Source organism: Branchiostoma floridae, chromosome 18 (genome assembly GCF_000003815.2).
Source record: "Branchiostoma floridae strain S238N-H82 chromosome 18, Bfl_VNyyK, whole genome shotgun sequence".
Classification (NCBI taxonomy): Eukaryota; Metazoa; Chordata; class Leptocardii; order Amphioxiformes; family Branchiostomatidae; genus Branchiostoma; species Branchiostoma floridae.
The window spans coordinates 8,153,451-8,176,993 of record NC_049996.1 but is presented as its reverse complement, the minus strand read 5'-3'; the positions used below and the strand labels follow the sequence as shown (position 1 = coordinate 8,176,993).

General features: G+C 39.8%; 1 protein-coding gene across 17 annotated transcripts in view; it reads left to right on the top strand.

Annotated features, from left to right (window-relative positions):
- LOC118405731 (neurabin-1-like) overlaps window positions 1-23,543 on the top strand; it is a 56,343-nt gene that overhangs the window by 28,242 nt on the left and 4,558 nt on the right. For 3 of the 17 annotated variants that reach the window (XM_035805411.1, XM_035805414.1, XM_035805428.1), the window contains 21 exons: window positions 635-688; window positions 2,641-2,733; window positions 3,108-3,155; window positions 3,742-3,866; window positions 4,393-4,566; window positions 5,443-5,529; window positions 6,515-6,611; window positions 7,756-7,782; window positions 8,220-8,307; window positions 8,805-8,933; window positions 10,134-10,196; window positions 11,041-11,169; window positions 13,607-13,671; window positions 13,988-14,161; window positions 16,934-17,066; window positions 18,706-18,997; window positions 19,736-19,906; window positions 20,442-20,570; window positions 20,801-21,048; window positions 21,858-22,022; window positions 22,923-23,062. In XM_035805411.1, the coding sequence (XP_035661304.1) occupies window positions 635-688; window positions 2,641-2,733; window positions 3,108-3,155; window positions 3,742-3,866; window positions 4,393-4,566; window positions 5,443-5,529; window positions 6,515-6,611; window positions 7,756-7,782; window positions 8,220-8,307; window positions 8,805-8,933; window positions 10,134-10,196; window positions 11,041-11,169; window positions 13,607-13,671; window positions 13,988-14,161; window positions 16,934-17,066; window positions 18,706-18,997; window positions 19,736-19,906; window positions 20,442-20,570; window positions 20,801-21,048; window positions 21,858-22,022; window positions 22,923-23,062 (2,631 nt within the window). The remainder of the gene's footprint in view (window positions 1-634; window positions 689-2,640; window positions 2,734-3,107; window positions 3,156-3,741; window positions 3,867-4,392; window positions 4,567-5,442; window positions 5,530-6,514; window positions 6,612-7,755; window positions 7,783-8,219; window positions 8,308-8,804; window positions 8,934-10,133; window positions 10,197-11,040; window positions 11,170-13,606; window positions 13,672-13,987; window positions 14,162-16,933; window positions 17,067-18,705; window positions 18,998-19,735; window positions 19,907-20,441; window positions 20,571-20,800; window positions 21,049-21,857; window positions 22,023-22,922; window positions 23,063-23,543) is intronic. The other 14 variants (XM_035805412.1, XM_035805417.1, XM_035805415.1 and 11 more) reach the window with 14 other exon arrangements.

The window sequence follows — 23,543 nt, the reverse complement described above, 5'->3', positions numbered from 1 at the left end:
TTCATTACGGCGAAGCCACTTGGGTCTCAGGGCATCCTCCCCTCAATAAATTTTCAATCATGACCCTCAGATCAGTAACTATAGTTACATGTTTCTATTGAATCAGGAAGGCCATATTGGTGGCTTTTCTTTTTCATTATGTCAACAAATTTAAACACTCAGTCTTTCCCCCCTATTGTAAAAAAAACTGAATCATGACTTAGATCTACTTTTACTTTAGTTGTATTGTGATTTTTGACACTTCATCCATGTGAGGGTGAGAAAGTTGACCCAGCCTGCCATCCTGCCAAAATATACCCTTGCCATGGCTCAATGTTTGCCAACTAGGTTGACCCTGACCTATGTGTTTTGTAATTATATTAGATTACATTTAGAATGTGTAGTGGTTATTTATAAGGGTAAGTTCAGGGTGGTAGGTATAATTCTGTTAACATTGAAATAACATTTCAGTTATTTATTTATTTAGCTTTTCCACAACAGTGGACGGTATGATATTTATCATGTTTCAGTTTGTAGTCATTACAAGATGAACTTTTGAGATGAAGTCTGTTCTGTAGACTTAGCATGTCTGTATACCAAGGGACTGTCCATGAATGTGTATCTAGTTACTAAAGGATGTTCTTTTTTCTTACAGCTTCAGTACAAGCACGCTATTGCTGAGGCAGAACTCGCCCAGATGAAAATAAAGGTAAAATCCTTTACTGGTGACGGATGAATTTTGAATGTGACGTTTTGTGCCCTTGATTGTATTGCTGTAATTAATAATAAGTAATCCTTTGGGAATTATTCATTTCCAATAATGGTACTTAAACCCTAATGGACCGATCCCGATCGAACGCATATCGAACAAATAGAACCAGGTAGAACCCCTTGTTCTATTTTGAACACCTCCGTCAAAAACAGCCCCAGTGGGACAGAAATGGCCAAAGAAAAATGCTATACTATTCTTTATTGAAGGTTACACCCACCGAGTATTGTTGTTTTGGGAGGCAGAGCCACTGCATAGCATTACATTGTTGATTGGCTGAATGCACGTGTAAAGCAGGGTATGTATAAGACACGGGACTCTGCACTAGCAGTCTTTGTAGAAGGGTCCTATTAGCTGGCGTGTAGTACAAGCTCCCTCTCCACGAGTGCCAGAGCTTCTGTCTTCTCAAATTTGTTTTTATCATGAGCATGCATGCAGCTCTTATGCATGCAACAAATGCAGCAGAAACCCTGTTACAGATTTATGTACCCTGGTCTCCACATGCATGGATCGCATGTCAGAAACCGGGCACTTCGGCCCACCAACAAGGTAATGCTATGGAGCGCCCATCGCTTCCGCTTTGTCTGAAATTATAACGCCCTTATCGCACCTGTATCAACCCAATTCTCAAACGACAGTACGCAGTGGATGTAGCCCATAACAAAAAAGGCAGCGCAATTTTTTTCGGCCAGGTCTGAGAGGATTTCATGGCTCAAAAAAGCTAAACCGAAGTCAGTCGTCATTATCAGCTAAACAGCGGTAGCGGCCAGTTCTGTCCGACAAGCGGTGTTTTTGACGGAGGTGTTCGAAATAGAACATGATCGAACAGGGGGCGGGGCTACGGGATCGGTCCATTGGCATGAATCTGTTACAGTTTTAAATGAATAAGGGTGGTTTGAATTCCATCAGTTTTAGCATCCGTGGGTTATTAAGATGTTCCTCCATCTTCTATTGGAATTTCTAAACCATTCCTTTATCTTTTGTCATTTGGTTCTGCATACTTTTGATCTGACAAGACTCTACATGGTTCAAAACTGTTGTCTGACTATGTCCAGTTCATAGACTCAAACTTCCCCAGTACATTTCCTGCAAAATGTAAGGAGTTGCTCAGTCAGTGAATGATTTTGGCCATGTACCAACTTGTGCACTTCCTATACTGTCTTGACAGTATGTTCCCACTTGCTGGCAGTTGCCCAACTTTTTGACTAATTTGCCCCAAGGCATTGACTACTTTCTCTTTCAATTGAAAGCCTGCATTTAATGCTCACTGGTAGGAGGAAGACAGAAGGCTTTGTCAGTATGGTTTTCTAAGATTATGTAGATATATCATAGCTCCCTGAAGTCTTAATTATTCAGTGACTCTGCAAATGTAGGCTGTCCCAGTGCAGCCCCAGACAGGAAGTAGGGGTCAAAAGGTCACCCTACACTTCCTGTCTGAGAAAGTCCACTTGTCTGAGGTTTTTGCCAACACAAGTATAGATTGAGTGGGAGCGAGGCAGTGACTTACCCAGGCAAACATGCTTAATGGTGACTCACAAGCTGCCTTTGGCACCTCCAAGTTTGGCGAGCATGGGACGTAACCTGACCCTGAAAGTCGTCTGAATGGTTTCCTAGAGTTTCATATTGTGTTACTCTTGTTTTATGGGTTGGACAGATGAACTTGTTCTTGTTACCATTGCTTGTCAAATTTAGGCTCTGTCAGACATTGTATATTCTAGTTCAACCTTAGGTGGTATGTTTTAGGTACAGTTTCTTATCCATCAGTTCTAATCTTTAAAAAAATTCAGAATTAATGTACGGATTTTCAAGTAACTGAAGTCTTTTTTTGTTCTTATTTTATTTCGTAACACGAAATTTTTCCATGAAAATATTTTGGTCTGTGTTTCTTGTAGGCACTACAGTCAGAAGGCTGGCAAGACGAGAGAAAACGCCTGGAGCAGAAATTGGAAAAGACGTCTCAAAAAGCGCAGGAAGTCGAGGCACAGGTACATGTATGCTTGTCTAAGGTTCTTTAAGATAGTATAAAACGATATAATATGTGAGATAAGATATAGATATTCAAATGTATGTTCCAAAATGTTTACTATGTATCTGTCCATATATATTTTTCTGTAGGGTTATTGTCCCACATAAAAGACAATTATTGACAGTGTAACAATGCCACCTATCTCTTGTATTGTGAACTACACCTTATGAAAAACTCAGAGGTTGTAAAACGTTTCTCAAAGTATCAATATTGTCCTAAAACTTTAACAGATTCTTAAGATGCCAAAGTAAAAATCTCCATATACACATAGCTCAGTTACAATAATGTTTCACATAATGACGTTAATAGTAACAGAAGACCCGATCTTTTTAGGGAGAACAAAATGCAGCAGACTCAGACTCAGATGTAGAGGATGGTCAGGTACTGAACACATTCTCCAAGAGTTCTCGCTCAGGCCAATGTTTAACACAACGTGACTAATTCCAAATTTACAAGGGCAAAACATGATTATCCGTGGTGATGGTTCATTCAAACGTCTTATAATAAAGAAAATCTCTTAATTCCTTGATTGCTGGCAGAAGGTGTTAGCTGGAGAGCTGGGGTCTTAATCTGCTCAGAAATCAGCCAATCAGAAATGAAAAATACAAAATGCATCTTTTGCTGCAATGTGGTCTCTTTTAATGGTTTGCTGTTGATTTTTGAAGCAAAAGCAGCTGTGCTGTGATGGGGTTTTTGATTCCGTAACTTTTGAATTTACACATATTTACACACATTACCTTTTCCGGAAAGAAACTTGCGTTGGCCTAGGAAAAAATGTTACGTTTCCGATTGCCCTACTGACCCTAGCAAAACCTGACCACATTTTTGTTGGCTGCTGCATCAAAAGGAGAACCTGTACCTACGGACCCTATTTTTTCCAAGACTAAAATCAGAAACGCAACATTTTTTCCTACCCCCTTGAAACGTATTTGCCACATGCTCAACTTAAACATTTTGCTCCCCCTAGCTGACGGACTCAAAAGTGCAGGTAGAAAACTTGGAAGGCCAGCTGAAGGATACCAAGGAACAGTACACTGGTCTGGAGAAGAAGTACCACAAGGCCAAGAAACTCATTAAAGAATACCATGCAAGGTACAATTAATTCCTCTTTTAAAATATTCAATATTGAAAAGTATATGATTTTCTTCATTTGGTGGCACAGCCTAAGATTATTTGACGCAGAACTTAAAGTTCATTGTGTATGACTTTGCTGCATTATCCATGGGTTACAAGGTTTTTCTTGCACCGGTTAGTGCATCCGTCAATGCTACTATTCCCTTTTTCGTAAAGTTTATAGGACAATATAAGAACAGTTAGAAATCTACAAAGTTATCAGGCACGATCATAGTTAGTATTTGAAAAATTCTGGTGGTTGACAACTGTCTTTATCATGCTTTATTGACAGCTGTCAATCTCACATTGCAATACAAGATCTATCATATTGCATGGCAACACTTTGGGTTGGCAAGTGAATACCTAAAAATGGGCTCCACTCCAAGGTTTTGCAGAAAAAAACACAGGAAAAGATTTGGTTGACAGCTGCCAATTGTAATCCACCCCTCTAGTAACCTCTTTCTCTTCTGTCTCTTCTTCTGTATTCGTGCGTATTCCTCCTCAGTCATGTCTCGTCTCCCCACCCTAAAGTGTTGCTACCAGCCAAAACATTGAGTTGCCCACCGCTGAGCGCTCAGACCCCCCCTAAAGCCTCCCAAACCGTTAGCGGCATGACCCCCATAGACATGCCAGAGCCCAAGGACAATTTTTCCAACTTTCTTACCGCTATGCTGCACAGGTACACAATGTCATTTGCTCACTGTCATTTCACATTCACCTCACTTGATCACTTTTGTGTGCTTCAAACACAGTGTTGCTTCTGTCTAGCCATAATACCCAAGTACAGTAGAAGCCGGTTAATTGCACAACAGATATACCGCACACTTCTGTTAATTGCACGAAATCCCAAACTTAAAAAGTCTAGCGGGATAATTTACATTGTTGCACCACCTGGATAATTGCACAAAATATGCTAGCAAATGAGGTGTGAAATTAGATGACTTCTTGTATTACACTTCTCAATGTTCCTAACGTCTGGGTATGACAGTTCGCTTTCTATCAGTTTGACACCATTTCTTCCTGCACAGTGGCTTGGTATGACTTTTTGTAGATTACAGAAGTAGAAATACATGTAGCACAAAGGGCTGTTGAATTTGAAAGCTCATAGGGTAGTCACCTCAAGAAATGTCTTTCCCTTTTAGTTTTTTCATGCTCAATTTTATACATAGTTTTTATTGCTTGAGTGCTTTGTTTTTCTCTTTTGTGTGATGAAGACCGATGCCTTCTCTGTTGCACTTGAAGAATAGAGGAGTCTTACGTTTTCCTTTGTGTCTGCTTGCATGTTTCATTATATTTCATTCTGCTGTCTTGCTTTGCTATCCTTTGCTGCTTTTCATTTCTTTGAAACCATGCACAACCGTGCACCCCCATTTCAAAGTCATCTGGACCAAACCTTGTCTGAAATTCATGGCAAACTGGACCACAAGACTCTAAAACGGGGGTGTTACAAAAGACTGGTTGAGAGAAACTGATTTTAGTTGCTGCTTTTAGTTTTCATTTACCTGTCTCCTTTTTTCCGCTGTGTCTTGTATCCTTCCCCCTCCCCACCCCTCAGCCAAATGAGGGTATTGGACAACACATACCTCGAACTACAAAAGACCTACCACAAGGTCCAGAAGCTCATGAAAGAACATAAGGCTAGGTATGTTCCAGCTAGAGCGTCAACTGTGTTGTCTTCTCACAGGAAAACCTGACCGGGCCGTTTGAAAACGTCTGACTGTTTTATGTTCAATTTAACACTTCTGGCTTCTAGCTGGATGCTAGTCATGATTTGTACACTGTTGAACTTTTTTTGTGGTCATAGAATCAAAGTGAAAGGAACTAAAAAATCAGAAAAGTTTGTGGCCAATTTGACTGTTTCCTGATGCTGAAATCTGTCTCTTGATTTTCAAAAGCTTTGAAATATTTCAAACTTTTTCAGGTTACAGGTGACAGTAATTGTACAAGTCATGACCCCAGCAAGGCTGCATGTTCATGTATATAAAGGTGGCATAAAAAGTCCAAAAACAGATAAAAACAAAGGCTGTCTTTGTCAGGTTACACTGCACCATGTCTGCCCACTGTCCCCACTTGTAACCCTCAAGTCCACCACCACACAACCCTCACTGCAGTGTACACAGCAGCATGTACCTTCATCCTGGCATTAACACACAGGAAAACAAGATGAAAAGATACCTAAAACCCTAATGTTTGACTTAACACACCTGAAGTGTTGGCATGTGTAACTTGACAGGTAAAAATGTGTCTGCTAGTAAAATTAAGTTGTATTTAAGATATTGAAGATGTTCAAGTCTTGAAGTGTTACAGTATCTTAATTCTTTTAAGTGTAAAACAGTAAGGAATGACAAGCTGAAGTATGAAATATTAACTGAACTTGTTTGGCTGAATTTAAAGTAATATTTTTATATCCAGTAAGGTATAGAGAATGGTAAGAATGAGATGAAAATAATGAAAGATGCCTACTAAACATATCCTATGTTTCTTTTTATTAATCTTTTCTAAATAATGTGTGACTGAAAAGTTTTGTTCTATTTTGCAATAGTTGTGATTGCTACTTAACATTCCACCATAAGTATAGACCAGTGATACCAGTTTTACTGATATTACTGAACACTTAAAACCTACAGAGAACTAGAGTTGATTAAGAGAGAAGAGGAGACTTTGAGGCAGATGGAAGAAAAGGACCGACAGCACAAGAGAGAAGTGAACATGCTCAAACAACAGGTAGGAACATTAACTTACCGCTCACATATCCTTGAAACAAATCCACTCTAGTAGTTTGTCTAAATAAAACAGTAGGTGGGTGATGTTTTTAGTGTTCTCAAACAAATTTTGGGAAAAGGAAGCAGGTAGATATTTTGGCTACAACATGGTGTTTTCTATTGTAGAACTATGCTGAAGCTATAGTACATGTTTTTATGTGGAAGGGTCAAATAACAATATAATACTGTCAGGAACCACAGCTGCAGTGCTAAAAGTGATTTATAAAGACAGGTGCCTCATAGCTGTGGTGTTGTATCATCGTCAGTTAGTGGAAAAATTATGACATTTCTCGTCCATGACTGTCATGAAGTATCCTACTATGAATAAAGCTGTGTCAGATATGAGACAGTGTCTTCAGGGGTGCCTAAGCATTCGCACGAACCCTATTAAATTCGTACGAATATTATGTGACACGCACGAACCACTATGCAAAAACGCACGAATATTATGAAATTCGCACGAATCACTATGTGACACACACGAACACTATGTGATTCGCACGATCCTCATGCGAAACCAGCGGCCGGGAGGAGGCATGATTTTGAGCGTTTCTACCCGTGATATTTATATTTCAAGGCATGGAATGGACATTTACCGTCGCAAAGATGTATTTGATAGCCTGTGAGCTACTGTTTTGCTTCATTTCAGCGTGTTACATCGTATTTTCCGTCGCCGAAGCGGCGAAGCCGCCATCTGAAAATCCCGCTCCGTCTGTCACGTGACCCCGGCCGAGGTTTCGCAATTTCGCATAAGGATCGTGCGAATCACATAGTGTTCGTGTTTGTCACATAGTGATTCGTGCGAATTTCATAATATTCGTGCGTTTATGCATAGTGATTCGTGCGAATTTCATAATATTCGTGCGTTAACGCATAGTGATTCGTGTGTATCACATAATATTCGTACGAATTTCATAGGGTTCGTGCGAATGCTTAGGCACCCCTGGTCTTTTACTAGATTTTATATCATTTTGAAAATACTCAAGGAATAAGTCGTGATGTATTTACCAGAGTGAAACTGGCGTGGAGTGTGCATGTTAGAATTAACACAACGACGAGGACACTTTTTGGTATATATCACAGCTGTTGACTTCGTTTTGTTCCAGTTTGAAATTTTGCAGACACAGAAGAAGGTTAGAACAACACGTATTGTTTCAGGGTAATGCAAGGTGCAGCAGCTACTGAACAGCACTAACCCTCACCTGACTAACCCCTCCTCCTGCACTGATATAACCAATATACACCATGTATACAATGTACCATTAACCCTGGGTCAGCCAAGGACGTCATTCATGAAAGCTTGAATAAGTTTCCTGAAAATGTGTTGTAGAAAAGTGATATGTTTATATTGAATAAATTACAATTCTGAGAGAAAAAATTGAAAAAGTTGATGTGTCTGTGATCACCAGGGTTTATTGTACATGTATACAGAAAAGCATGACTCTAATGGAGAAATTTACATGGAGACACTCAGTACTAATACTTGCACATCAATGATTATTGATGTTGCAATACTTCTCCTGTTTAAATCCTGTCTCATGTCTAACAAGTCTGTTGATGATCTCTGCAGATTCAATCATTGCAGTCCGAACTTGACGAGGCTCACAAATTAGCAGCCACTGCTGTTAACGAGCTAGGAGAGGCCCCTGACGACGCAGGTAGGTCACCAAGTTTGTTTTCTGGCACTTCGGTAGTTCACATCTATTGTCATTGAGACATGTCGTTAGGGAATGTATGGTTGATGCTGTAAGTGTAGCAATTGACACAGTATGCCATGCCTTATACATACATGTACTATATTGTTCTATATTGCATGCAGGCATTGCTAGGATGTTGCTTGTATGTGAGTCAGTACCATTGTATGTCTAAGCACATTGCATGTGTACGCATGTGGCAACTCTGTCCAACCAAACATGGGGGTAACCTAGCTTAGAACTGCATGATTGTGCAACAGCCTTTTTTTTGTTTGTCACGTCACATATTAATTTCCCTATCTTTTATTTACATTGTACGAAGTGTAGCGCATATTTTTTTGTTGAATTAGCTCACAGATTGATATACATCATATTTTCCTAACTCACAAAACTGGCCGTATTGTTGAGACTTTGATTGACATTGAAGCTGAGAACGCACTGTTGCATTCCCCACACGCCAGCCGGGGGTGAGGGCGTGGTGTTGCTACGGAAACAGGGCTTCTCATTTGAGGAGGTTCTCGCAATGGGCGACATGCCAGAAACGGCCCTGGGGGCCTCACCCCAGCACTCACCCTCAGCAAAGGACCAAGGTGTTCATTTTTGGCTTGCTATTTGTGTCTGTGTCCAACATGACTGTCTCTCAATGGCACAACCACTTTTTATTTCTCCAAAAATTATCTCCATCTCTAAAGAGTGATACTCCCTACTTTTGTCCCCTTGGCTTAAGTTTTGGTTGGTTCCTTTTGTTTTTTGTTTGCTTACATCTGAGGCTCCTTTTGGTGGCACTTATAGGGGGTGGGTGCTCTGACACTCTTTTCTGGTGGTTTCTGAAGATTATAGGTTTCACCATCCTTCTGATAGCCCTGTAGCTTGTCTTTCGTTCACTTGGCCCAGAGAGTAACTTGAGAAAATCCTTTCCTTTGGTTGTTCTCCGTTGTGAATATGTGCACCTCTTGTTTCTGGTACTATGTAACTTTTAATAAGTTAACACCATTTCCCTCCAGTCCCTTCCTTATTGGCTTATAGTACCTGATAGGAATTTCAGTTGCATGATCATCATTTGCTTTTGTTTGTACCCTTTGACAACTATCCCTGTTAAACATTCCTGTTTTACAGTCGTTGTATCAAATACATGCTCTCTATTTTTATTGCCTATTTCATATTGCCATCATCTTCCTGCTATCCCGTTCAGCACAAGCATATATGTATTGTTTTTGAGTGTTGCTGCCATGCATTATGATTGAGATTTCATACAATGCTTTGTTGTAAACTATAATGAATTAACCTGTAAGAGATGGCAAGTTACTTTTTGTGCACTAAACACTTAACTTTGATATGAATTTCGTATAGATTTGCAGTGTACAACAGTTTCTACTCTTGTCAATGATTGATATTTTGTATGTTTACCAGTGCAATCAGCAATTTAAAAAAAAAAAAATGTAACAGATTAAAACTTGCAAGTATCCATGTTATAAACTATATTCAAATGTCAGAGTGTTGTTTGAACTTTGGAACAATATATTGTTGATTTGACTTTAGAATTACATATATTAATTCATGTACATGTATATGTGGTCCCACGTAGATTGACAACAAGGCAAAGTCTATATCGATATGGCCAAGAAAAAAGTATAGATATTGTAGCAAGGTTGTCATTGTAGAATGGAGATTAATGTACTAGTACCCTTAGGCTAGTCATAGAAAATTGAAAATCTTAGCATGAACATTACCCTTGTTACATGTAACAGTAAGACATGAGTACTTACATTTATTGGAACGTTATTGTCTAGGACTGGATGATATCTCAGATGACGAGTCGTCCACACAGGAAGGCAGCTATACGTTCAGTACAGGTAAGGACAACTTCTCAGAAACGCTTTGTTATGACTTAAGGATATTGTTCTCACATGTAAGGAAACAATAACAGTTGGCTGTTTAATGTGGTTTTTGCTGCGAGCTTTGTAAGATTGGCTTTTTGTATTCACAAAGCTCCTGACACTGAAGGATACCTTATGCAGAGCTTACATTATACTTTCATGATCAAATCATCCTCTGGGTTTGTGTAAGAAAGCTTCCATACAGTCAGGTATTGAGGAGGAAGACCAATTTCGTAGCTTATGTTATGTTCGTTAAAAGCTGTAATGTTCAAGGAAGAATTAAACTTACCCTGAAATGTAATATTTACGTCAAATACACTTGTAGTTTTTAGGAGCAATATGTCATATTTTTAACACCACTGTAGTATAATATCAACTATAAAACAAAGTTCTCTTAATAAATCTGATCATCTAAAAACAGTCAATCATTATGGTAATCATATTTAGATGTTGGCTTGTCCATTGTACTTAATATAAAAAGGTCTGTTTCAGAATACTATTGTCTAAAAGGTTTCTTATGACTAGGGCAAAGTAGTTTAAGTCCGATTCAAAGCATTTCTCCAAATTTGACAAATTAATATTTGTATGAAAAGTGTAGAATTTAGGTGTTTTGATGTAAGTGGGTTTATTGCCTTATACAAACTGCAAGTTAAGATATCCTCCTTACTGGATATACTAACTTGCACGGACTCTTTCAGCACGTTCACACTCTCTCTGTCTCACCCCGTCTTCCTTTCTTTAAAACTCTTCTTTCTTTCTTTCTGTTCCTTTCTCTCCCTCTATCATCCTCCAACCTGTTTCGCACACTCCCATTGGCTAGGACTGAAACTACAAGTGTGTCCGGTCGAGATCCGTATAGTCGGGCACACACCTGACTGGTGCGGCGATCATATTCGCTACGTGCAGTCTTTCTCCAAATGCACTTGGAAAACCTTCAAAACGCCCATTCGTAAGCGCCACCATTTCCTATCTTTTAGTTTTGCTTCAGGGTCAGGATTTGTTTTTAATTTTTTTGGTTATAACCTTTTGTTTGTGTTTTTTGTCTAATTTCTGTCTGCTTCATGCTCATCTGTCTGTCATGATCGTGCAATACATCTTGACTATTAAAACAATTAACAAGTACATAACTCTTAACAAACGTGTATGTCTACCAGTGTTCACAGCCTTGCACACATAATGTCTACCCAGCCCAAGTATTGTTGGGACTAAGATTTGGATTAAAAGGCTGAAGTTTAGGTCATTTTCAAAGTAAATAATTTGATCCATCCCTGCCATCCTAACTTATTTTATTCTGACAAACAAAATCATTTTATTAACCAAAACATTACGTAACATTAGTGTCAAAACATTGTTGCATGTAAAGATCATAATTCATCACATATCTTGTAATAATGGAGAAACCAGCATTGGGGAAAAGTAGAAAATTATGTTTATTTGTTTATTTGATAGATCTCCACAATGTATGTAACAGGCCCAAGATTCATTTAATTCTTCATTGTAGTAACAAGAATTGTGATGACAATAAGTCCTGATTAACCATTATTACTTTTCTACATTTAAAGTTGCATCTACTGGTATCATTATGTTTAATAAAACCTTAAATCTTATAGGCCATAACTAAGGAAAGACCTGTGCAATAGCCACTACCAGTTTTTTTCCAAGCTCATAATCATCCGAACGGAGAAGCAAAACAGGAAACTAAAAGCAGTTTCTTAAATGTACATTTCTTTTTCTGCAAAGAAAATTAAGATGGTCAGAAATTGTCAAACAAAACATACAGTCTGTAAAGCTTAAAATTAGCTTAGGATACCACTTTGAAATCACACAGGAAAGTTGAGTCCAATGATTGTTCCTCCTGGTGTGTTTGCCCGTCAGGTTGTCAGGAGAAGCCGCCCCCTCCCCACTAACCAGCCCCTTCTGGCTCTCTGTCCCATCATTCCATCTTCCTTCCTGCAGTGTCTCCTTCTGTCGGGTTCTGTCCTGTCGTCTTCTTTTGTTTATTTGTCTATTTATCTATTGCAGGTGGCATAATGTATCAGTTAGAATAGTTGCAGCTTTAAATTAATATTCTGTTGCTGCAAAATTGTTGCAAGTTATTGTTTTAATCTTACATGTACGGCTGCAAAAAAAAATAGAAAAGAATGAATCTGCTGTGTCCATTATAATACGTCAGTTACGGAGTGAGGATTCATTGGTTTTTATCATCACTCATAATACAAATTTCAACTAAAGTGACTCCCAAAATGACACGTACGGCTGTACAACCTCCAGACCTATAAAAATACTGATTGACAGTCGCTGATCGAGTGTACATGTGGCTACAAATTCAGACTGTGCCAAATTAAATTGAAGCTTGTCTCATAACGTAAGCAGGCCTGACTGACTCATCAGTGCCTCTGAAAGTTGACCTGGAAATTATGAATAGCACAAAAGGGATTATTGATAAAGGTTTCAAATTGTTCCCAGTCATACTCACTGCTTGTTTGAGCTACTTTTGTTGCTGACCAGGCGTTGTTATTCATGTAGTTCTCATGTTGTTTAGCTTGTCCCAATGTGATGCTGCTACATGTATAATTATGACTTCAGTAGCTGCTGTGTGCTTTAGTGTTTCAAGACTCATGTTGAAAATGATAAGAATCATTAAAAACAATTTGTATGGAACGCTAGTGCATGGCTTTAGTTGTGCTGAGATTGTGAAGCTTTTTATCATTGATATATTGTTTATGAATCATGATGTTGGTTTAAACTTTTTGTCTTCTCTGTAGTATTCATGACCAACTTAACACATATATTGCACATTTTCAACAAACACTACAGAGAGCTAGAATACTACTAAGAATATATTTGAAATGGACTAAAAGTAAAAAATACAATTATAGAATTCAAGCTAGGGACTGGCAAAAAAAGCTTCAGCATGGCCAAATGCTTAATGCAGTGATTCAGTCATGAAAAAATAAGTGTCAAGTTCATGTATGTACATAACATAACATAGATATCATATGCTAAAAATGATATGGTTTGCTCTGTAAATGTAATATTCAGCATTCTATTTTGAGCTCATAAGAGATATCTCCATAGACATCTGTCTTTGTCTCAGCAACAATGTGTAGCTGCATTTAAAATCTTACATCCAACTGCTAGAAAACAGTAGATATTCTGGCCTTGATCCTTATAACAATTTTGGGAACTAATCTGAGCTACTTTTTGTAGCATTCTCATAAAACCATGCCTTAAACATTAATGTCATGATGATAGTGATTTGCAGATATTGTAGGGCTTGTTTGAAATAACATGTGATGCGCAATCAATATGTCTTTGAGTAATTCATATGGTTAACTAACAACATTTGAATTTTAACAATGTTACTATTGCATATTTCTCTCCAGATGACAAAGGAATAACAACTCCGGAAGATGTTCAGACACCAGAGGAGTTTATGGAAACGCCTCTTGTAAGTCAAGTCAAGTCAAGTCAAGATTTGCTCAACATGTTTGTAGAATCCAAAGTTTTGTTCAGTAGATACATGTATCTGTATGACTCTTTTATTTACTGCTAGACTTGTCCAGATATTCCATGTGTACTCCCAACCAAAACATCAACGATTCAAATGTACATGTACAGAATATATTCATTTCTTTCATTTGTTTACCCTAAAATGATTGACTAAGTTAATAATAATTGTGTACATATCAGATCCTCATACTATTTTCATCAGTAGAATCTTGACACTAAGATGATTGATTGAATTTTTCCGTGATGTTCTACAGGAAGAAGATAGGAACCTGTTTGATGATGTCATACCCCCGACCACACTGCTGGACACGTCTAAGGAGAAGTCTCGAGCGACAGTGACTCAAGGAGCCTTGTCCAAACGGAGACAACCCAGCAGGCAGAAACTACGCTCACAGAGCAGCGAGGATCTGGACGACGGTTTGCCAGAGGTGTGATGAAAGCCCTGACATGTATACTTGGGGTTCTCACCAGGATTTTCTCTCAGTATAGGATGTAGTGTAGGGGGCATCTTAACACAGCAAAGTGTGGGAAGCTATGTAGACTTAGGCACGATTTACACTTGTAGTTTTATCTGTAGTACTACAGATCGTAGTCTACTACTGTAGTAGCCTACAGATTTTTTCTGGGTGTAAACAGAAATGAAGTGTAGTCTACTACTGTAGTCTACTACACCCTCCGAGGCTGTAGTACTACAGTTCAGCGGACGTTCTATGAGAATTCGAACAGGGTGTAAACAGAAACTGTAGTAGACTACAGCTGACTGACGCCAACCGCGTCAGTCGCCTCCTGCGCTGCATACGTTCTTGGCGTGTCTGGTTGAAAACCTGGGTAACACTGCAACATGAACATAATGACCTCCGCCTCTCCCGTCATTTTGATCCGTCCGGTGGTCAAAATTGGCACTTTTGACACAACAGGAAGAGTGAAGAAGACCAAAAAATTGATGCTGTTCGATCTGGTGTAATTCGAAACGTACGCGTGTTTTATTTGGGTCATCTGCGGTCAATGTACTATTTTCTATTGTCATGGCCTATTTTTCAGAGTGCCTTGTATTAGAAAAAAAACCTTTTTTCACAAATATAAGATTCCCGCGCCCGCCAAGTGTCAAAGGTCACATTCAGTCACTACAGTTTCTCCGTAATCAAAGAACAGCAGGTGTCCCGCTATGCTCTCTGTCAGTGAGTGTAAACCGGACGCGAATCTGTAGTCTACTACAGTAGTAGACTACGATGTGTAGTACTACAGATTCAAGAAACAAGTGTAAATCGGGCCTTAGCATTGTAGGGGTATGGGGGAATCCTTCCACTGAAAGTTTTTAAATCTTTTCCCTTAGAAACACTATTTCCTGTATTTTGAGGACCAAAGTTAATGAAATAAAGCCAAGATTTTCAATCTTTGTTACAAAACAACAGAGAGCCTCTTATACACTGGTTGAAACACAGTGTATGGGGCCCAAATCACAGCGAAGTGGATACAAGTCACAGCTTATGCTGATCCTCAGACTTAGCTAAAAGATTAGGAAAGTGAAGAAATACAGTGAAACTTGTATAAGCGACCACGTCTGTAAGACGACCATCGGCCTATGACGACCGCTTTTGGCCGGTCCCGATTTTTTCCCCCATAGACACAAGCATTAAGCAACGTGGCCAAAGCGACCACTTGTCTCCTGTGACCGCGACCACCCCGAATCCGGTCCGCCCGCGACCGAAATGTTGCCGAAGACGACCGTATCATTTTCAAGTGTGTAGTGGCCTCGATTTTTTATGATCTCTGGCGGAAAATCCGCTAAAATCGGATTGTCTTGTGTCGACCAAAACTTGCCGAAAACGATTGCGTCATTTTCAAGACTGTAGCAACTGTCGATATTTGATGATAACTCGCGAGAAATATCGCTAAAATTGGCTTGCGTTTTGGCTAGTAAAATGTTACCGAAACCACTGCGTCATTTTCAAGGGTATTGCAACATCGATTTTTGATTATAACTGCCGGAAAATTACGGTAAACTCTGTGTGTTTGGGTTCTGTTTTCACGCCGAGCGAAAATCAAACATGGCGCCCAAGAGGTCAAACGGTGTCATTGGGAAAGTCCACTGGAGTGTAGGTAGAAATGTAGCGTGCGTTGTTATTGTACTCTACATTCAAACCTTACAAAATGCAAATTTATTTTCATAGAACTTGTTTTGGAGTAAAGGAAACATATATAAAATATCTTTATGACTTTATAACACATTTTGTTAGAGAATAAAAGGTGTCTGAGTGTCTTTTCGAGAAACTGCTCACCCTTGCTTCTAGTGAAGCGTCGGTTTGTCAACACATCCATGATTAGAAGCGTCGGTGGGTTTAAACAGTCTTGTTTTTCTCGGCAAATTTTCGCCTTCTAGTTCTAGGCAGTGTTGAGACTTTAAGACCCGCGCCAGAAGAGAAACAAACTCACACACATTATTTTCATGGGTAATATCGTAGAAATGAACCTTCTATTTTTCTGCTGTGCGGCCGATTTGAAAGAAGGTTCCCGATCCCGTCTTGTCGGGCATGTGGTAACGCATGCATTTGTTATGGCGGTAAGCTCCCCAACTTATTTCTGGCCCGTTGGCTATGATTCACAAAATAAAGATAGGCAATTAGCGTTGTTAACACGAAAATCGCATTTTAAAACGCTCGTGGGGGGTCGGGTTCTCCACCGAAAACAGCGATGTTTTTGTAACAATATGAACCATTGTCTTGACGGTGTGGCCCATTCACAAGTTTTTGACAGACAATGCCCGCGGGGAAAATGATGCTGCTCCAACTACAAAAAGCTACGAAAATTTGAAAGAAAAACGAAAATTTTGGAAACGTTTCAGTTTTACTTCAGTTGGTATAACAATACTATATGCATACAGGAAGACAGTTCAACAGTGATTATGTTTCTCATGTGCAAATGTACAGGTTTGTGGAATTAAACTATTTTAAAGACCATTAACTTGAAATCATTGTGTCTGTCCTTAGTCATAATCTTGTCAATTTTTCTTTCTTTGCATAAGAAGACCACGTGTCTAAAACGACCACTTTGCACTGGTCCCCAGGGTGGTCCTCTTATACAAGTTTCACTGTACATGTACATGAAGTGACTGTATGACCTTTTTGCTAGTAAGTGAGTGAGCAGTAAATGTATGTCTAGTTTCTGACATGGCTAACTGCAGTACTCCTTCTCTCTGCTAGGAGGAGCAAGAGCTCACCCCTGAAGAGCAGCCCATGCATCTGCAGGCCGCCGTCCCAGTGTCCTTTGCTGTTCCGCCTTCCCAGTCACCTCCCCCTGATGCCCAGGTCTCTCAGGACACATGGAAACCCAGAGGTACCATTTTTATCTTTGTCAGAGCTATCATTGTTGAGACCCTTGTAGTGTTTAGTGGCACATACAGGGCTGTTTCCAGGACCCGTCTTTCCATCCTGGGACTGAAGTTTGCTCGTTGGGACAGAAAATGATTTTACCCCATTCATCCCAAAAATGACATGAAACTATTAAACATGTACTTTCATGAGCTTAAAATGACATATTTTATGAGGAAAATCAACAACATGGGCTCCAAGACAATGAGAGGGACGGAAAAAAGTTTAAAGCTGGAGACAGCTCTGTCTTTGTCAGTCAGTTGTCTTTGTTGAGACTCTTGTAGTGCTGAGTGACACAGGAAGTAGTAGGTTTCCTTGCCATATCACTAGTAGGGTATATTTTATCCCCCTTAAATATGCTCGAGGCACGTCCTCAAACACGGAACCCTCGTTCTTTCCAAAAGACAGGTGCAGCCTCAACCAACATACCCAATCCAGGATTGAACCGAGGTCTCAGTAACCAAGTTATTGAAACCAGGAGCTCAACTGTGAAGCTGCTACCAGTTGAGCTACAGGGACATCCCCATTGTTAGAGTACCTAACGTTATAGTCTTAAATCACCAGAGCCACTATTCAAGGTCAAAAGTTGAGCGAAGTAAATCGGCCCTTTGTAGTACTAATGTAAGTCTATTCAAGCAGCCGTATTGTAGGCTTCTTGGAAAGCAATGTTCAGAAATAATGCCCAGTGTTCAGTCAGCACACGTACAGTCTTCAAACACTGTTGGCCTTTCACAGAATGTGAACACAAGTACTGTAGATTTGGAAATAAGTCTAACAAGAATTTGCTGCTATAAATCCCAACAAAATCTCCAGGATAAAGGAGCTAGAAACAATTTTACCCTTGCTTTTCAAGCAATAATTGTAACACAGTTTAAGCCATACCACGTTGTTTGTACGCCAAATAGCAATTACTCAAGCAACTAGATATGATTACGGAAACAGTCAGACGTTTCAGATAACATCCGTTATCTTTCGTCAGCATATCTTATTACCTAGTTGACTAACCTTCATCACTGTATGTTATTTGTATAGTATGACTGCAGAGCTACTAGTACTACTAGGTAACCGTAGATACTATATCTACGACTATACTTTCAGTCAGTCTATACAGCAGACTATGACACATGAACTGTGCAAAAACAAAAACTTATAATTCAAAATACTCAGACATATACAATTTAAAATACTGTAGTCAGTCGACACTTACAAGTTTGAGAGTTCAAGAAACAGCTATATCATTCTACAGTCAGGTAATTACTATGTGTTGGCTCAGTGTGGTATGGGGGTGGTTGGAATGTGGTGGCATGAAGCCAGTATTGAGATGATGTGCCGTGCCTCACCCTGCAAAATCCTCTGGCAGCGGCAAGGAGCTGTAAACTGGGAGCAGCTTACACTCACACAACCTTTACCCTCCATCTGTTACAGAACAAGCTCCAAATTTGTCACCATTTCAAACATCTGTGTATTTCTAGAACAGGACTATTTACGTTTGGAACGTTTTCAGCAGTGCAAAGTGCCTTTGTGTTACAGATGTATTTTAGTGATGTAGTTGACGTGGAATGTAGAACGGTTTGTTGAACCATCTGTGGTTTTTCCCTCTTTAGGAGGCGTGGCCCTTCCTTTAGTGCGACCAGACGACTTACAGCAGAGGCTGAGGCCGACGCCGCAGCAGCCAGACAGACCAACACAACCCGCCCCCCCTCCCGAACCCACACCTCCCGCCCTACCCCCTAGGAGAGGGGAGGAGAAGAGAAGGGAGGAGAAGGAGAGAAGAAAAGAGGAGAAGATGGAGGAACAGGGTCCAGTCCCTCCGAAAAGGACGAAGGGTGGTCCATCATCAAATATACAACCTTCACCCCCATCGGCAGAGAACGTTTGGGTCAAGCCCTCCGATAGGTTAGTTTACAATACCTGACTTTTACCATTATGAGATGAACATCGTTAGATCTTCTTCTCGAGTCCCAACTTTTGACTGTATTTGAAGATCAAAATATTTAAAAGCTCTTTGCAGTATGTACATGTAGCTAGGTTTGGGTAACAGCCAGGGAAAAAAGCTACTGGATGGTGTGACTGTGTTCGTTAAATTTTGTGCATGTTTTATTCATACTTAGTGATGGCAGTCTGAGAAGTGTGTGCCTCAGTGTTTGGTTGGTGTTCAATGTACTCCTGCAACATCTGACAAATACAAATTGTTCTTTGTCATGTAAATGCTTGCAGATACATGTACTTGCTTGGGAATTGTTTTTTCTATCTTTCAAAAGACTTTTGGTTTTGACTTTGGATACATGTATGGCCATTTAAGTTTAATTCATGACTGAAACATTTTGCATGCCTTGTATATTAAGCATGTTGCTCTAATATTCAAGTAAGGAAAACTTTACAGAACATTCCATGCTGTTTTAAACTACATGATGTAGGTGGGCACTAAATATGACACAATGCCACCAACATTCTTTTATTTTTGCACCATTAACCCTTTGTTAAGTCGCACCAACCCAAACACCACCCATACTTCGAGTGGTATAGTCCATGAGCTGATGCTCTCTATCAGCAGGAATGTTCTAAGTGCCAGAGAGATAGGGGTGGTCAGGGTATCCACAACAGCACAGTAACCTGCATGCGTTTCACCCACAGCTTCAGTCTGTTTGAGAAATTGGGGTTCAGGTCTTCCAAACGGAAAGACAAGGACTCGTCTTCCAAAGACAAAAAGGAAATCTTAAGAAGGGACTCCTCCCAGTCTAGGGGTAAGAAGGAGAAGGATTCTAAGGAAAGGGAAGCAGCTAAGGAGTCTAAATTCTCCTTAAGGTATCTCACTGTTTGAGCACCACATTTGGAGGAGGGAGTGTTGGTGGAGGGTTTAACACTGCACTCTAACCTTGGACATTCCCACTGTTAACATTCCAGCACGATCATCACATTCCACTGGTTTGTATAGCATAAAGCGATGACGGGAAAGAGTCATGGTCTGCATGCTGCTGTAATATTCTCTAACACTGGTGCCAACATCTGCAAGGCGTTGGGCTGTCATGACTGTGGATTGTTTGCATTCTCCATGGGTATTAGCTGGATTATTAAGTGAAAGGTTTCACAAGTTTGCTTGGTTGCAGAATGCAAAAGAGGCAAGAGTCTTTTAAATAGTGTCTGTCGACAAGTGCTATTTTTTCCTAGATTCTGGACTTGGTGGCAGAAAGCACCTTGCGCAGCAAGTGTTCTGTGGTTTTGAGAATGCCTGCTTGGTGTTCCTAGTTCATCATACATTATGTACTGTTTACCACAAGCTTATAGGTCAATAACACATTGAAAGGACCTACATTTTGTATTCCTGTCCTGTTATTTTTAGCGTTGGCGTTCCTAAGAGACCAAGTGGCAGTAAGAAGAAAGGACCAGCCCCAGAGGTGAAAAAAGATAGCCCAGCTCCAGACAGGGCAGCCGTTGGTCCACCTCCTACAGAGAAGACTACAGAGGAAAAGTAGGATAACATACATCTTACAATATAGAAATTAGAGTAGTCTAGTATTGTGACTTTCTGGGTGTGATCTAATTAACATAAAGTAGTCTTATTCAGTACAATTAGTTGAGGTGAAGTAATCAATGAAGTACTTATACATTACATATATGTTGATTATACTTTATTCACAGTATACCTAAGTGTAAGATTAGAGAATATTTCCATAAGAATATTCTCATGTTTTGCTGTAGGCCTGCAGAGGAAGAGTCATCAGAAGGGCGGCACAGTCAGCACAGCACGTCATCCAAGGATTCCATCTCCACCTCCCCGACCATGCCCCCCGCCATGCCCCTCCTACGCACAGCCACGTCCCCACCAACCTCCTCAGGGATCCCCTCATACTTCAAGATGGCCGAGTCGCCGGAGCGATCCTCCAAAGGTTCCACTGATAGTCTGTCTACCCCGTCTTCCACAGCCTCTCCCGCTAGGGTAGAAAAAGGTAGGCTCCTATTGCTAAAAATCACAGAGCAAAACAGGAGAATTAAGTACATTAGAAGAGAATTGGGGTTTCTCTGTAGTGATTTCAGGAAAAGTCCTCTCAAACAGATCAGAATTTTTTCCCCTTGAATCATGCAGCAGTTTAGACAGGGTTGAACAAGTTTTCTAAAATCCACTTGTCCTATCGGGCAAGCACATAAAAAATGTACTTGCCCGAACCAATTTTTCACTTGCCCAAAATTCAAATGTCACTGTTGCTAGTATATGCATTTTCACTTCCAGCAATGGAATTCTCTGTAGACAATTGCTTGATGTCATGACTGTAAAAAGTAACAAGTATATCAAAATTGCACTAAAATCAATGGAAAAATCTTACTTGCCCGATCGGACAAGTGGGGAAGGACATGCACTTGTCCGAACAGCACTTTCACTTGCCCTGGACAATAGGGCTAGTGGACTTGTTTATCCCTGTTAGATGTGAATAATTAGATACAAAAATATTGCTGCAAAATTGGACAGTGATGTACAAATGTTAAAAAAACACTATGTCAAATACTGTTTCATGTTGAGTCAATCAATGTTAATACAGCCAAATGTTTATGCTGGCATTTAATTGAATATGTTGCCCTGTTTGGCTAATGTTGTAATGTGATTTTCACCTCAAATTCTGAAATGAAAGGTGCCTATGATTCACATTCAATCAGCAAACATTGTCCTTACACATCAGAGCAAAATCATTGCTAAATCAAACTGTACAAATTGGCAATGGAGTTTTTGTGAAATTTGTGCATTTGTTGAACTTGAAATCTGACGCTTTTGGTGCTGAGCTAGAGCCTGAGCAAAGTGAGGCACAGCAGGCAGATATAGAGCAGACATCGCTAGGGTCCTCCGAGAGTCTCTCTCAGTCCACAGACAGCTTGTCCAGCGCAGTGCTTACCGCTTCCCAAGAAAACTTAGCACAGGGGGAAACAGAAGGTATGCTTCGCTGCTTGGGCAGCTCAAAACAAGATGAAGTTAGTCATTGCTTCACTGATTGGGGCTTTGATAAATGAACTAAAGCTAGAAGAACAGTGATTTTTACAAATGTGCAAGACAGCCTGTTATGTTATAGCCTGAGTATCATCCTAGTTAGTGTACCGGGGAGGAGAGAGTATAGGAGCCCTGGTAAACTAACTACTAGTAGTATGATGCTCAGTGTAGATGTCGTGTGACGTTATAATTGTGGCTAGTAGTTGTGTTGTGTTAAACTAACAATAACGTAATACAGTTATAATGACTATTTAAGAGTATTTCTTTTATAATACCAATGAATGTGTCACATAACTTGTACAAATTTTGTAGTTTTAAATGACAGCTAGATTAATGACAGCTAGATTGAATACATCTTCATCTAAAAATTAACTCTTACAGTTACATTCTGTTACAGTTACAGTTACATTAACTACACAGAGTCAACAATTGCCACTTACATGTAGATATTGCCAACTAATGAACTAGAATATACTCAACAACTGTTTAGAAAAGTCTACAACAGATTTTTTTGAGGTTGTAACCTCTGAAAGTGTTGCAGAGTTGAAGGCGGAAATTTGATATGTACCGGCGCCTTTTGCTACGGTTGATTAGTCTAGGCTAGCAATATGCTGGTATGAAATTTCATGTTAAAGCATGAATATGTACAGTGAACAGATAGACTCTGGGTTTTTGCTCTAGCAACACTATTAAAAGGAGTCGACATATTTGGAAAAACTGTCGGATAAAAAGTCTCCTTCACTTGAAGATCCACAGTTGGACTGTATTCTGAGTGTGTTTCCAAATATCGTATTTCTACAGATTTTTTGGTAGCCTGTTTTACTGGAGGTGTGTCTATCCACACAGGTTCCCCCATCCCTGGCTTCAGCCCTGGTCTGGCCAAAACAAAAGGCAGCATTCCAAGTACCCTGTCGGACAGCCTGGTAGGCATGGTCTCCGAGTACAGTTCCAAAGGCTCCAAGGGCTCCTATACCTTCAATCCTGAGGTATGTACCCGTGTCATTACACATTTACGCAGCTATAAAAGCATCTAATTGTTTACAGCTGTGTTATGTAACATGGATCGGCAATTTCGCATCACATAGTACATGTATACTTGATCAGGGTTGTCCCCAGCTTTACATTTTTCTGTCCCTCTCATTGTTTGGGAGCCTAATAGTATGTTGTTGATTATTCCTTGTAAAATCTCTCATTTTAAGCTTATGAAAACACGTTTTGATAAATTTTATGTACTGAAGTTCAACATTTTCATAGATTTTATGTACTGAAGTTCAGATTTTTGGTACGGATGGGGTGAAATGTTGTTCCGTCCCAACAAGCAAAAACGAGAGACGGGTCCTGAAGGCAGCCCTGTACTTGGTATTTGTAATCTGTGTGTCATCTTCATATTGTTTTATGCATTATTGTTAAATGTAATTTTACATTCAAGGAAGGTATTACCAAACAGACATGTTCAGCATGTACCCA